Below are 15,464 nucleotides of genomic sequence, written 5' to 3'. Positions count from 1 at the left end.
CTATTTAGGCCTATGTAATTTACCATTGTTTTCCACTTCCCCCCACCTTTTCATGAAAATTTCAAACATACACAAAAACCGAACTTCAATGGGCCCTTGTTAAGGGACCATCCAACTTCAGCATCCATCAGTGCTCTGCCATAGTTATTTCATTTATCCTCCCTTAAAAAAAAATTGACTGAAGCAATTTGAAACAAACTCTAGACATATTTTTTCACCCTAAATGCTTCAGTATTCCTCTAAGGAAATCATTTGTTTACAAAAACACACTATCATTATCACACCCGATGAAATTAACAATAATTCCTTTATATCCAATCCATATTCAAGTTTATCCCATTGACTTGCCAAAAAAAAATGTATGTTTTTGATATGTTCAAATCAGGATCCAATAAGACTTATTTGTATTTGGTTATTAGATCTCATACATCTCTTATAATCTAGAGGGTTACACCTGCCACTCTTCCTGTTCCATGCCATTGACGTTGAAAAAAGCAAGGTCACTTATCCTATAGAATATCCAGCCTTCTGGAATTAGCCAATGATGTCCTTGTGTTGTCATTTAAAAACAGTCCTTTGTCTCCTTATTCCTTATAGACTGGCAGTTAGAGATAAGGATTCAATTAAGTTCAGCTTTTTTTCTTTTAAAAAAATTTTGGATATGCATTTATTTGTTCCTCGTATCCATGTATGTATTTATTTTGGCAGGAACATGTAAGGAGGCGGCTGCATGATTTAGATTATGTCACATCAGAAGACACACAGGGTCTAGGGGGGTATACAATCACTTTTTTTTTTTTTTTTTTTTTTGCTTTTTAGGGCTGCACCCACAGCATATGGAAGTTCCCAGGCTAGGGGTCGAATCAGAGCTGCAGCTGCCAGCCACAGCCACAGCCACTCAGGATCCGAGCCACATCTGTGCCCTACACCACAGCTCACAGCAACGCAGCATCCTTAACCCACTGAGCGAGGTCAAGGATTGAACCTGTGTCCTCAAGGCTATTAGTCTGGTTCATTACCACTGAGCCACAGTGGGAACCCCCACAGTCACTTTTTAAATGATGACTGTTCCCATATTTTCCTATTTATATGTGTTGGTTTTATAAGATTAATTTGAGATTCTAATAGTATTAATTAGTTTTATTTCTTTGGCATCCAACAAGATTGTTATACAAAGTTTTAAGAAGCTTTGAAAAGTTATTAGTTACATGGAAGTGCATATGTATTGATATATATCATGGGATATTCATACATGTGATATTCATTCATTCATATGCTGGTACAAATCGCTGGCTGCCAGAGTATGTATGTTTGGAAGGAGACATCAGGAGTACACGTTCAGAAAATGGTTATGTCTGTTGCAATTTTTATTTGTTTCTTGCCTATGATAAAAACAAAGCTGCTTTGGTTTAGGAAGGGAAATGTTGTACAAGCACTACTACCCCCAGGGGTTGACAAAGGAAACAAGATTAAAGATATTTTTTATTTCTCATGTGGCCTCTTGAAAATAAATAAATCAACGTGTGAAGAAGTTGGCAAGTCTTCATTTCCAGTTTATTGTAATCTGGTTTTGAACCCCATCTCTGACTCTCTAGAGTAGTAAGATAAAAATGGAAAAGTGAAGTAGCCATCTAAAATCCAATTTACTTCAATTATTTGAATATTTAAGACAAATGTTTCTTTTTTAAAGTTTAAACCAGAGAAGTAATTTCCAATTTGGGGTAAGTACCATAAAGGATTTGTTAATCATCTAGGGTGTTATAGGTATTTGACTTTTTTTTTTTTTTTTTGTCTTTTCTAGGGCCGCACCCCCGGCATATGGAGGTTCCCAGGCTAGGGGTCTAATCACAGCTGTAGCCACCGGCCTACGCCAGAGCCACAGCAACTCAGGATCTGAGCCGCATCTGCGACCTACACCACAGCTCATGGCAACGCCAGATCCTCAACCAACTGAGCAACGCCAGGGATCAAACCTGAAACCTCATGGGTCCTAGTCGGATTCGTTAACCACTGAGCCACGACGGGAACTCTGGTATTTGACTTTTAGTATTAGTCACATATGCATACAGAAACCCAGATTTTGAAATCTTGCTTAGAATAAAAATTTAAAATCTACTGGGTTTTTTTGGATTTATTTTTATTTTTTATTTTTGGTCTTTTTAGGGCCACACCCAAGGCATATGGTTCCCAGGCTAGGGGTCCAATCGGAGCTGTTGCCGCCGGCCTATGCAGCAGCCACAGCAGCAGGGGATCTGAACCTTGTCTGCGACCTACACCACAGCTCACAGCAATGCCGGATCCTTAATCCACTGAGTGAGGCCAGGGATCAAACCCGTGTCCTCATGGATGCTAATCAGGTTCCCTAACCACTGAGCCATGACGGGAACTCCTGGAATTTTTTTAGCAAGAGTAGAGAAACAATACTGTCTTCCCAACATAACAGTGACAAATAAGGTTGCCATTGCACTGCTCTGAACACCCTTCCCTAAATGCTCTGTGCTCTGCCATTCCAGGGGGCCTACAAGTCATCTACAATATGCTATTGTCCAGAAAAAGGCACCTGGACAGAACTGGAAGGAGATGTAGCAGAACCACTGGCAGGTCCAGCCTGTGCAACGGTGATCCTGCCCGCCTGTGTCCCTTATAACAAATAACACAAGGAGACCCTGGAATGAACAGTATCACATTCTAGGAAGCAATGACAGGTGACATGGCTATTATAATAGGAACAATGCATTCTAATGTTACAACTGCCCAAACCCACTCTTGGTTTCTGATGATTTACAAGAAGCTTCAGAAGAGGAAGACCTGTTCTTGAACAGATATTGAGTCTATAACTCGGATCACACCAAACTTCCTGGGGTGACAGACTCTTCCATTTCAGACTGGTTCTAACTTGTCCCAGCTTTACAAAAACTCCTCATGTGGATCTCACCTTGCAAAAGGAGAAAGATAAAATACAGAGGCGTGCCCCCAGAGAGACCTGAGATCAGTATTGTGCATTATAGTCTACCTGCATGTGATCTATGTTGAAGTTTTGGGGATACTGTGTTCATGAATGATTCAGAATTTGACCCACCAATGTACTCACACTGCATTACAGCAATGGTCCCTTGATTCTAAACTCCTAACCTGTGGCTACTTCACAGACTCCATAGGCAACGCAGTTATAGAAAATCACGTAGGATTCAAGAGGAATGTTTTTGTTTCTGTTTAACTTTATTTCATATTCCTTCTGCCCCTTACAAAACCTTGTGGAAATGGAGAAAAGAAAGACACTGGCTCTTGCAGCAATTGCTTTCTGCCCTGCAGGTTCTAGGCCCACCAGAGTCATAATTTCTATGTCCTCCACTTTCTCTGAAAGATTAAAACGAAATGCACTATGTCACTATTCAGTTTATAGAGGCCCACACTTTCTCATTGGGGGCAGCATATAAGTAGTGAACACAGCTGTTATTTGCTTCAAAAGGTAGAACTGACAAAGGCAGTCATATGATATTCAAGAGATTCTGCTAACAACACATCTGACCCAAACCGAACTTGCAATGAAAACTGAGAGATTGCTTTCTGAAATTCAGGGACAAAAAGGAAGAAAAATTTCTCTTAAGAACCAATCGCCCTTGTTGCTTTGTCCCTAAAACATAAAACGTTAAGAGCTGCCGGAGCAAATTGCAGCTCCTAACAAAATACCTCCCCCTCCTCTTTACCTCCAGCTCTAGAAAGGCTCTAGATTTGGCTCCAGAAAAGCACACGAGGGACCTCGTTCTTCCCCCAGTTCATCACATTTGTTTGTTATCACCAGAGATGCCTGAGCTCAGTTAAGTGAGCAATTGCTAGTTGCTAGTTGAGGAATTTAGGAGCAGGAGGCCAGGAGGGCATAAGACAGTCTCAGTGTGGCCAATCAAAAGAGAAAAAAACTAGCAGGAACATAAATTTGATTTTCAAGCTCTTCGGAGCTGGCCCAACAATAGTTAGGAATAAATCAAAGCCTAAAATATTTTGTTAATCACCCACTGACAGTGTAAAATCCCTTAACCAATGTGTCTTTGAAAGCCAACCACCTGGGGAAGCCACAGATTAAAAATGCCTTGGTGATCAACCTTCACTGCGGAGCATGTCAAGATGGATGGATGTACTGGAATCCAATGCTGTTTCTACAGTAAAGTGCAATCTTTGTTGTTTTTGTATTTATTTGTATGTTCAGATCCAAAGGATCTGTTGTAAAAATATATATATATGAATATATATCCAGTGCAATCAACTTTCATTTCTTTTTCCTTGATCGCATATGAATATATAGAAAGAATGAAAAGTTACAGTACTTTGTGAGAAAATCCCAGCTGACGTCATGAAGAATACAAGGTCTCCTTCAGGACCTATTGTCATCAACCATCCCAGTTTCTTCTGAAGGTCACAGTTTATACAAAGATATTTGCTTTCCTTGGACTTGTTCTTCATCTATTTTTTATTTCTAGCCAAAATAAATAAAAAGCATTTATGAGAACTATACATAAAGCTTTCTGTATTTCAGAAAGACACAAACTATTAGAAAGTGAAAGGTGAATAAATAAGTGACAGAATGTAAATTTTGTACAATATTAGAATGTGTAAATGAAGCTTGCTTGGAAGGGGGAAACTTTAAATAAAAACTTTATGTACCAATTCAATTGTCTCTCATAGTCCGACTTATAAAGGATATGTATCAATCTCCACATTAAATTGTTTGAAGGTTTGTAATATGTAAATGCATAAATTTTTTTTTTTTTAATGGTCACACCTGGAGCATATGGAAGTTCCCAGGCCAGGGATTGAAGCCGAACTGAAGCAGTGACTACACCACAGCTGAGGCAACACCAGATCCTTTAACCCACTGTGCCAGGCTGGGGATCAAACCCATGCCTCCTCAGTGACCAGAGCAACTGCTGTCGGATTCTTAACCCACTATGCCATAGCAGGAACTCCCCGATGCATAAATATTTTTATTCTGCAGATACACTTTACAAGTTTAGCTTCCTAGCAATATGTATGTATGTGTAGTATGAACAATGCTAAAAATTTTGGAATGTTTCAGGAAAAGTGTTATGGGTTGAAAATCATGACTTGAATCTGTTTCTTTTCCACTGTAAGAGTGTTACAAGAAGCTGGGACTTCCCATTGTGGCGCAGTGGTTAACGAACCTGACTAGGAACCATGAGGTTGCAGGTTCGATCCCTGGCCTTGCTCAGTGGGTTAAGGATCTGGCATTGCCATGAGCTGTGGTGTAGGTCGCAGACGCGGCTCAGATTCCAAGTTGCTCTGACTCTGGCATAGGCCAGGGCTACAGCTCCGATTAGACCCCTAGCCTGGGAACCTCCATATGCCACGGGGAGCGGCTCTGGAAAAGGCAAAAAGACCAAAAAAAAAAAAAAAAAGTGTTACAAGAAGCCAAGATCTAATAACTATTTACAGAAATTGTTAGAAGCACCGCATGTACTAATCAATACTTGCTCACTTTCTAAAGGATGAATCACAGATTTAATTAGGTCAACTATCTAAATACATAGTGTTCAATTTTATTTTCTTTTTAGAAATCTGAAAAAGCAGTTGCATGGGGCAAGGAAAGGAAGCGGCTGTGGAAGACAATAGAGGAAACTGAGGCACGTAGCTGGAGGCTTGGACAAGCTTCCAGGCAAAGAGCCTGTAAGCTATAAAGAATTCACTGTAATGCTTCCCAACCAAATCTACCATTACTAATGATCAAACTCATGATTAAAGGGTCTTTGGACCCTCCCTGGTATTCCACAGAAACAAGAGTAGTGGAGTTTCTCTCTTCCACTGGCTCGTCATCCCCCCATGCTAGTGTAGCAGAGCAGAAAAGACCCTTCTCTCTGGTAGCCTCATCTCCTGAGCCAGTGGCTAGTTGTTGCAGGCTTCTTCCTGCTTCTCTGAAGCCCCCAAAGCTCTAGTGCTGACTGGTTATCATGATCAGTTAAGCAAATATACCTGTCTTTTTCCTAATCCCAAGGGACTACCTACTTTAAGTCCATAAGTAGACTGCTGAAACTGGAAGAGTGGACATAGGGACTAGATTTTTTTAGTTAATTAAGCTGTGTCTGGTCTCAAAATTAGTACCTGCATTTGTTCTCCCCTACGGGGGCCAAATTCCTATTTTCCCAGCTGCTTGACACTTACAGCTCTTAACAAACTCTCATCATTATCAACATTGTAAGTATCAAATATTTATTGAACATATCCCAAAGGCATTGCTATAAATGCCAGACTCTGGATAAAATTTGCTTCTCTAGGTCAAAATATTTTTAAATGAGCAGCAAACCAGCTGAAAGTAGCATTGGTAAAGCATACCAAAGCCAATTAATACACACTAGTGAGTGGGTATCTTAATAAACCGAGTTCCTGTAGATGAGGTGGCAGGAAAATCATGACTAATCAAGCCTGATTTCCTAGAAGCACCTGATCTTAGAGGATGTTGAAATTTGAGTGGAAAATAAAATGGCAATGAGAAGCAACAGAAAGGTCAATATGAGAAAATATCCTGGAGTTCCTGTGTGGCTCAGTGGGTTAAGCATCCGGTATTGTCACTGCGCATCCGTGGCATACAGAATCCCTGCTGTGGCGCAGGTTCAATACCTGACCCAGGAACTTCTGCATGCCATGGATGCAGCCAAAAAAACAAAAAGGAAGAAGAAGAAAATATCCCAATACTTATTCTGTTTTATTTGTACAGCTGTAGTAGCTGTATAGTGCTGCTGTGCATCATGCATTAAATATGAGCCACATAATGGGTAGGATTTCTTAATGGAGTTATTCTACATTGGTTGGCTCTACAGGTTTGGTGCAATAATAAAAGATTCAGGTATAGACATGCATAATAAGAAAGTGCTTTACCCCCTTGTGGCTCGGGGGGTTAAGAACCCAACATAGTGTCCATGAGGATGCAGGTTTGATCCCTAGCCTTGCTCAGTAGGTTAAGGATCTGGTGTTGCCACAAGTTACAGCATAGGCCACACCTGCAGCTCAGATGCAGCTCAGATCCAGCATTGCTGTGGCTGTGGCATAGGCTTGCAGCTGCAGCTCCAATTTGCCCCCTAGCCTGGAAATTTCTATATACCATAGATGCCACCCTAAAAAGGAAAAAAAAAAAAAAGAATGTGATTCAAAAATGCAACGTAATGGTGTAAGAATAAGGAAAAAGTCTTCTACAAATTGAAACATGAGTGGCTTATTCTATCCTATTCTAGGCTGTTGCCTAGCATATACTAAGGACTTGGTAAATGCCAATTCTTCACATCAGTAGGAGTGATGTTAAAAACAAGATGGTTGCTGTGAGTTGACACTTAAGACTGTCTACTTAGGCCCAGAAGAATTATATCCAGGTAAACTGACCCTTGATTGTGATCTCCCTTCCACTTTTTTACTTATCGACTCTTCCTCTCTGACCTTCCAAAGCCCCTATGTACAACAAAATGACATATGGGGAGAGGCGGGGGTTGAGGGGGTGAACCTTTGGTTGCAGGACAAAGTCATCCTACATTTAGAGAGATGGCAGGCTCCTGGCTTCCAATCAATTCATTCAAATCTGGGACATTTAGGAACTGATTGAACTCAATTAGGAAAAAAGGAATAAAGGATAGGATTTAGTTCAAAGGCATTATACCAGCAATATTCTTTTTTTTTTTTTTTTTTTTTTTTTTTTTTTTTTTTTTTAAATTTTATTTTTTTTAATTTTATTTTCCCACTGTACAGCAAGGGGGTCAGGTTATCCTTACATGTATACATTACAATTACAGTTTTTCCCCCACCATTTCTTCTGTTGCAACATGAGTATCTAGACATAGTTCTCAATGCTATTCAGCGGGATCTCCTTGTAAATCTATTCTACGTTGTGACTGATAAGCCCAAGCTCCCGATCCCTCCCACTCCCTCCCCCTCCCATCAGGCAACCACAAGTCTCTTCTCCAAGTCCATGATTGATTTTCTTTTCTGAGGAGATGTTCATTTGTGCTGGATATTAGATTCCAGTTATAAGTGATGTCATATGGTATTTGTCTTTGTCTTTCTGGCTCATTTCACTCAGTATGAGATTCTCTAGTTCCATCCATGTTGCTGCAAATGGCATGATGTCATCCTTTTTTATGGCTGAGTAGTATTCCATCGTGTATATATACCACATCTTCCGAATCCAATCCTGTGTCGATGGACATTTGGATTGTTTCCATGTCCTGGCTATTGTGAATAGGGCTGCAATGAACATGCGGCTGCATGTGTCTCTTTTAAGTAGAGCTTTGTCCGGATAGATGCCCAAGAGTGGGATTGCAGGGTCATATGGAAGTTCTATGTATAGATTTCTAAGGTATCTCCAAACTGTTCTCCATAGTGGCTGTACCAGTTTACATTCCCACCAACAGTGCAGGAGGGTTCCCTTTTCTCCACAGCCCCTCCAGCACTTGTTATTTGTGGATTTATTAATGATGGCCATTCTGACTGGTGTGAGGTGGTATCTCATGGTAGTTTTGATTTGCATTTCTCTTATAATCAGCGATGTTGAGCATTTTTTCATGTGTTTGTTGGCCATCTGTATATCTTCTTTGGAGAAATGTCTATTCAGGTCTTTTGCCCATTTTTCCATTGATTGATTGGTTTTTTTGCTGTTGAGTTGTATAAGTTGTTTATATATTCTAGAGATTAAGCCCTTATCAGTTGCATCATTTGAAACTATTTTCTCCCATTCTGTAAGTTGTCTTTTTGTTTTCTTTTGGGTTTCCTTTGCTGTGCAAAAGCTTTTCAGTTTGATGAGGTCCCATGGGTTTATTTTTGCTCTAATTTCTATTGCTTTGGGAGACTGACCTGAGAAAATATTCATGATGTTGATGTCAGAGAGTGTTTTGCCTATGTTTTCTTCTAGGAGTTTGATGGTGTCCTGTCGTATATTTAAGTCTTTCAGCCATTTGGAGTTTATTTTTGTGCATGGTGTGAGGGTGTGTTCTAGTTTCATTGCTTTGCATGCAGCTGTCCAGGTTTCCCAGCAATGCTTGCTGAATAGACTTTCCTTTTCCCATTTTATGTTCTTGCCTCCCTTGTCAAAGATTAATTGACCATAGGTGTCAGGGTTAATTTCCAGATTCTCTATTCTGTTCCATTGGTCTGTCTGTTTTGATACCAGTACCACACTGTTTTGATGACTGTGGCTTTGTAGTATTTCTTGAAGTCTGGGAGAGTGATGCCTCCTGCTTGGTTTTTGTTTCTCAGGATTGCTTTGGCGATTCTGGGTCTTTTGTGGTTCCATATAAATGTTTGGATTGTTTGTTCTAGTTCTGTGAAAAATGTCATGGGTAATTTGATAGGGATTGCATTGAATTTGTAGATTGCTTTGGGTAGGATGGCCATTTTCACAATATTGATTTTTCCAATCCAGGAACATGGAATATCTTTCCATTTTTTTACATCTTCTTTGATTTCTTTGATTAAGGTTTTATAGTTCTCGGCATATAGGTCCTTTACCTCTTTGGTTAGGTGTATTCCGAGGTATTTGATTTTGTGAGGTACAATTTTAAAAGGTATCGTATTTTTGTATTCCTTTTCTAGTGTTTCATTATACCAGCAATATTCTAACAAACAATGTAACACTTCTACTAACTTAAGGTTTGTTATTGGGCCCCCTCCTGGGCATTTTATACATGGTTTCTTATTTACTCCTCTAAATAGCTCTATAAGGTAAATATTATTCCTGTATTAAAGGTAAGGACACTTAATGCTCAGAAAGGATAAACTATTTGGTAATGTCAAACAGCTTATAGGTAGCAGAGCTGAGATTCAAACTGCAGCTTTATCTAAAGCTATCCTCTGACCAGCACTCTCTCCTGTTCACAAAACAAATTTCTTTCTTTCTTTTTTTCTTTTTAGGGCTTTCCCTGCAGCAAACAAGAGTTCCCGGGGTAGGAGGTGAATTGGAGCTGCAGCTGCAAGCCTTATCATATGTCAGATCCAAGCCACATCTCCAAGCCTATGCTGCAGCTTGCAGCAACACTGGATATACAACCCACTGAGTGAGGCCAGGGATCGAACCTACACCCTTATGGATACTAGTCAGATTCCTAACCTCCTGAGCCACTATGGGAACCCCCCTCACAAATTTCTTAAATCCATCATTTGAAATCATGTAGGAATTCCTGGTGAATTGACTGCTTTTTCCACATATGAGTAGGATTGTCAAAGAGGAAAGTGAACGATTAATGATGGTGCATTATGGCAAATGCTATATCATTCTCATGAATGAACTAAGGAAGAGTGAGGTGGAGAAAGAACTTGCTCTGTGACCTGGGGACATGAGTTAGTTTCTCCAGCTTCACCTTTGTCTTCTGTATATAGGGTGATAATCTCCTCTTCAAAACATTATTGTGAAACTCATATGTAAAGGATGTGAAAACACTTTGCACCTTGTAAACGCTGAAGTGAAATACGCATATCTGATATTAGGATGTGAGGACTAAGTCCAACTTCTAGCCTGGCAACAATACCTTAAAATCTGGCCTTAGCCTCGCATTTAAGACACATTTTTATTTGCTGCTCTCTTCACTGAGCAATGTGTATCCTTGCTTTTCCACAAAAACAGCTATGCTTTTCCATTTTTGCCCTTTTGCTTGTGCATTTTCTCCACAGAGAATGCCATTTCAGGCTCAACACAATCTATTAAAATCCTGTGCTTCAAGGTCGAGTTCAAACTTTGCTGCCTTCACTAAGCCTTCATGATCACAACAGTCCTAGGCGATGTTTTTCATCTGATTTCCTATGGCTCTCTTTCGTTATATATTCCATACTATTTGTAAGATTTTACATCTTACCCCCTTACTCGATTCAAGGTTCCTTGAGGATAGCAATAGGTCTTTGAAAAAAACCATAAAGTCATGAAATAGTTCTTGAATAAAAGTACTATGCTTTTAAATATAATCTATAATATATTAATATAATATAATCAAGCTACGGACATTTAGGGAAATATAGGGGGATAAAACAAAATTCCCCGTATTCCTCCATGCAATAATAATTTGTCTTTGGTGCGCCAGACTCTTCCCAGTCTTTTTCATTTGCACTTTTTTGCATTCTGTACAACTGAATTTATATCTTGACCTCTTACATTTTTAGCATTTCACAAACATAGCTTCCATGTGATGAGGTGGTCTTCATAGTAATTTTTAACAATTTCCTCATATGCTGAACAAATATGCAAACATTGGCAAATTCTGATTTATGGGCTGGTGTCGCATACAATCCTCAAACAGCATTCTTAGGTGTTCTTTCTGGTGCCCCCCAACCATGAATTTCACTCCACAGTTCACGTTCTACCCAACAAGTAATACGGTTTTACCATAACAACCTCTTTGAAATACATGAAGGCGCTGGCTCTCCGGAGATATTGTCTATTCAGTCATCTCTGGTGCTTTTCCTCATTTAACATTTCTAATGAGAAATGCTGTGACTCCCCCACCCAACCTCCAAGCTCTTCCAGAAGGTTGTGGTAAATTGTCCTCTTCTTGTGAATGGACTCAGACCACCACCAAGATCTCACTTCAGGCCAGATGGCATGCATATAGTTTGGCAGACAGTCCTTTCCTTGTTCTTACAAGTTTGTCTTAAAAGCAATTCAGACTATTAAAACCAGCTGGGATTGGATGCCATATTAAATGTATTCACTTCTCTTCTAACATGATTGGCCATGTTAAACCAACTCTTAGGAAAGAGAAAAATAAGAAAAGAAAAGAGGGAACTTTAAAGCCAAAAGCCCTTGAGGCTTCATGTCTAATGAGAAAATAGAATCCACGTCTCTGTCTAGACCATCTGTAGTGTGGTCATCATCTTCTCTAAATCCTTAGAATGTTGACTATCTACACTGTTCGCATGGCACCTAGCACATACTTTATTGTATTCATGACGTTTTATGATAAATTTATGGCTTGATTTAACTAATCCCCTTGGAGTAAAATGTGCAATGTCTCAAGTGTTCTGTTTCCCCCCACAATGCCTTGTCCACGCAGGGCTCAATAAATGAGTAGCAGTTGATTTTTAAAGTATTAGAATCCCTGGAGTAGCAGAGTCACTTCGGACTCAGATATTTTATGCTCATAATGTTGAAAATATAAGTCGTACAAGGATTTTCTTAAAGACAATTTTGACTGCTGCCAATATGACAAACTCTGCAAACAGCCTTTGTCAATAAATATGCGTGAGGAATTCCCTTTGAGGTGCAGCGAAAATGAATCTGACTAGTAACCATGAGATGGCAGGATTGATCCCTGGCTTCACTCAGTGGGTTAAGGATCCAGCGTTGCCCTGAGCTGTGGTGTGGGTCACAGACATGGCTCGGCTCCTGTGTTGCTGTGGCTATGGCATAGGCCAGTGGCTACAGTTCCGATTGGACCCCTAGCCTGGGAACCTCCATAAAAGCCAAAAAAAAAAAAAAAAAGTGTGCAAGTGGCCTTTGTCATATTAACCACGTTTCCCCTGTTTAATGACTGTGAAAGCCATAATTATTAGGCAGCAACCCTTGTTTCTTTAAATAAAAACACTACTATTATGAAAATATTTGCCCTAGTACACACATGAGATAGGACTGGTGTGATTCTGGCCCCCAGTTCAGAAAACATCCACAAATATTGCTCCCTGGGTGATCTCTTCCTAAGTGTCGAGGATGAATATGCAAGAACTCTCTTGGTCTCCCCTGAGTATTATTATGTTTTCTGCTATCAGTCTGTTGTTCATTTATGCCTTCCACTGTGCACAAAGCTGTAAGATGTTCCCTGTGAAGAATATAAATATACGTACATAATTATAATGCAAGGTATCTATGTGCAGTCAAGACATACAAATAAGGGTGATGTGGAAGCTGCAGAAAGGAAGATTTTAATGTCCAACTAGAGGAATCAGGGAGTCAAAACAGAGCAGAGGAAGTATATAAAGTCAGTCCTGAAGAATAAATTTAAAATAAATGGATATTTTTCCAATTAATGTTTGTAAGATAATCCTTGAAAACAGAGTAAACAACAACTAAGCCAGTTTCATATGGAAAACTACTAGATAAAAAGGATTTTTCTTAGGATTTTTATTTTTTCTATTATAGGTGATATACAATGTTCTGTTAATTTCTGCAGTATGGTGAAGTGACCCTGTTATATAAATAAATATATATATATATATATATATATATATATATATATATATGATTTTTATAATCATCTCTAGATTCACGTGTTGAATCGTGGTATAATTAATGAAGAACATGAAAAAGTGTGAGGGCAAGGATTTTTCATGTTTAGATAGAATGACATAATCCACACTACACCAATATTTCACTGTGACAACTAGCAAAAGATGAATAAGTTATTTTTTTTACTAGTTTTCAAGGCATTAGAGAGTTACAAAAGCAACTAGGAGTAGATGAACTAAAGTTCCAGAGAAGGAATCATTGTTCTGAAGTGAGCTGATGATGGCTGGTATTTTTTTTTTTTTCCTGGGGACATTTTCAAGTGCTGGCCACACACTGATCAACCTTGGCTCAGGCAAAGGAGAAATCCTGTGGGAAGAGAAACCAGCCAACTTTAGCTGTCACACAGAACTGGAGTGACACAATGAAAACTTGAGGAGCCCTAAACATACACCAGTTTTCCCTGGAGGGAAATTTTTGGAGCTCTGGTGCTGTACAGAAGGATGAGGGACCAGGCCAAAATTTATAGAAAGCAAGGAAAATCTCTCACAATCTCAAAGTGCTTAGGAATTCAAGGCTTGCCAGGTGAAGAGAATTTCTTCAGATACATGACTGCTCACCCCCTTATGACATATGCAAACTTTAAATGAGTTGGGAGGATAAAGAGTTAAGTTGAAAATGGCTAAAGGGAAGAGCTGAATTTTCTTTGGACTTCAGAGCTAAGGAGACAAAGAGTAGATTCTCAGCCAAAAGCCTGGGAGTGCCTGCCCCAGGAAAAGGGACCCCAGCCAAGCTCAGCCCATGACAAAATTGAGGTAGTCACCTCCTCCTTCTATCTGCATAACAGAAAAAGAGGGGAAACTTTCTCTGAAAGAAGATAAAATTATATCTAGCCACTACAGTACATTCAGTCATACAAAATAGTGCACTTAGTCAAAAATTACTAGACTTGGGGAAAATATAGAACCATATGCTTTATAACCAACAGACTGAAACAGAGAATAGACATAGATCTCTGCTGATCCAAATTTGTGAGTTAGCAAAGAAGTAACTATGATCAATATGCTAAAGAGAATTTTGGAAAGGTGAACAAAATAAATGAAAAGATGGATAATTTCACCAAAATACTAGAATCTATCTTTAAGAATCAAATGGTTATTCAAAACTAAAAAAAATTAATAAATTAAGAACTCAATGAATGGAGTTGACAGAAAATTAGACACAACAGAACACAGAATTGGTAAACTGGAAGACAGATTAATAGAAAATACTCAAAATGAAGCACAAATAAAAAAAGAATAGGAAAAAATGGAGTTCCCATCAGGGCACAGTGGAGACGAATCTGACTAGGAACCATGAGGTTGCAGGTTTGATCCCTGGCCTCACCCAGTGGGTTAAGGATCCTGTGTTGCTGTGAGCTGTGGTGTAGTTTACAGATGCGGCTCAGATCTGATGTTGCTGTGGCTGTGGTTTAGGCCAGCAGCTGTAGCTCCAATTAGACCCCTAGCTAGTAACCTCCATATGCTGCAGGTGCAGCCCTAAAAAGACCAAAAAAAAAAAAAAGAATAGGAAAAAAGTATAAATTGAAGTAGACTTCTGGTACAAACTGAAAATGTCTAACATACATATCATTACAGTTCCAGAAAGAAAGGAGAGAGATGACCAAAAAAAACCCATATGTTAAAAAATACTAGTCAAGAATTTTCCAACTGTAAAAGAATATCAACCCACGTTTGCAAGAAGCCCAACAAACCCCAAGCAGGACAATTACAAAGAAAACCACACAGTACATTACAGTAGAATTCCTGAAAACCAAAGAATCTTAAAAAACAGCTAGAGAAGAGAGTTACATTGTTTTCAAAGGAGAAACAATGAGATTTTCAATTTAGTTTTCAAAAGAAATGATGGAAGCCAAAAAAATTATAATATAATTTTTAAAGTGCTGAAAGAAAATAAAAAACAATTCAAGTTTTATTCCTGGTAAAAAATATTCTCTCAAAATTGAAAATAACAAAATTTAACTTCAGACAAATAAAAACTGAGGAATTTTATTGTCTGTATGAAAAGAAATCCTAAAGAGAGATTTTTTTTCTGGAAAAAGAAAATGCTCACAGATGGAAACATGTAAAAGAACAAGAAAGAATGAAGAATACAGAAAAGGATACATATGTGGGTAACTATAAATGAATACTGACCATACAAAAAAAAAAACTGTGAATCATTATGAAATTTAAAATGTATAGGTAATTAAAATGTATAGCAAGAAAAA

At 38.8% G+C, this 15,464-nt stretch overlaps 1 protein-coding gene across 1 annotated transcript in view; it reads left to right on the top strand.

Annotated features, from left to right (window-relative positions):
- Positions 1-4,660, top strand: part of KLHL14 (kelch like family member 14) — a 102,466-nt gene extending 97,806 nt beyond the window's left edge. Inside the window, exon 9 of the mRNA XM_003127890.6 lies at positions 2,514-4,660. Coding sequence (XP_003127938.3) covers positions 2,514-2,654 — 141 coding nt within the window. The 3' untranslated portion in view covers positions 2,655-4,660. The remainder of the gene's footprint in view (positions 1-2,513) is intronic.

Source organism: Sus scrofa, chromosome 6 (assembly GCF_000003025.6).
Source record: "Sus scrofa isolate TJ Tabasco breed Duroc chromosome 6, Sscrofa11.1, whole genome shotgun sequence".
Taxonomy (NCBI): domain Eukaryota; kingdom Metazoa; phylum Chordata; class Mammalia; order Artiodactyla; family Suidae; genus Sus; species Sus scrofa.
The sequence above is the reverse complement of the archived record's forward strand: the minus strand, read 5'-3'. Positions and strand labels throughout refer to the sequence as shown.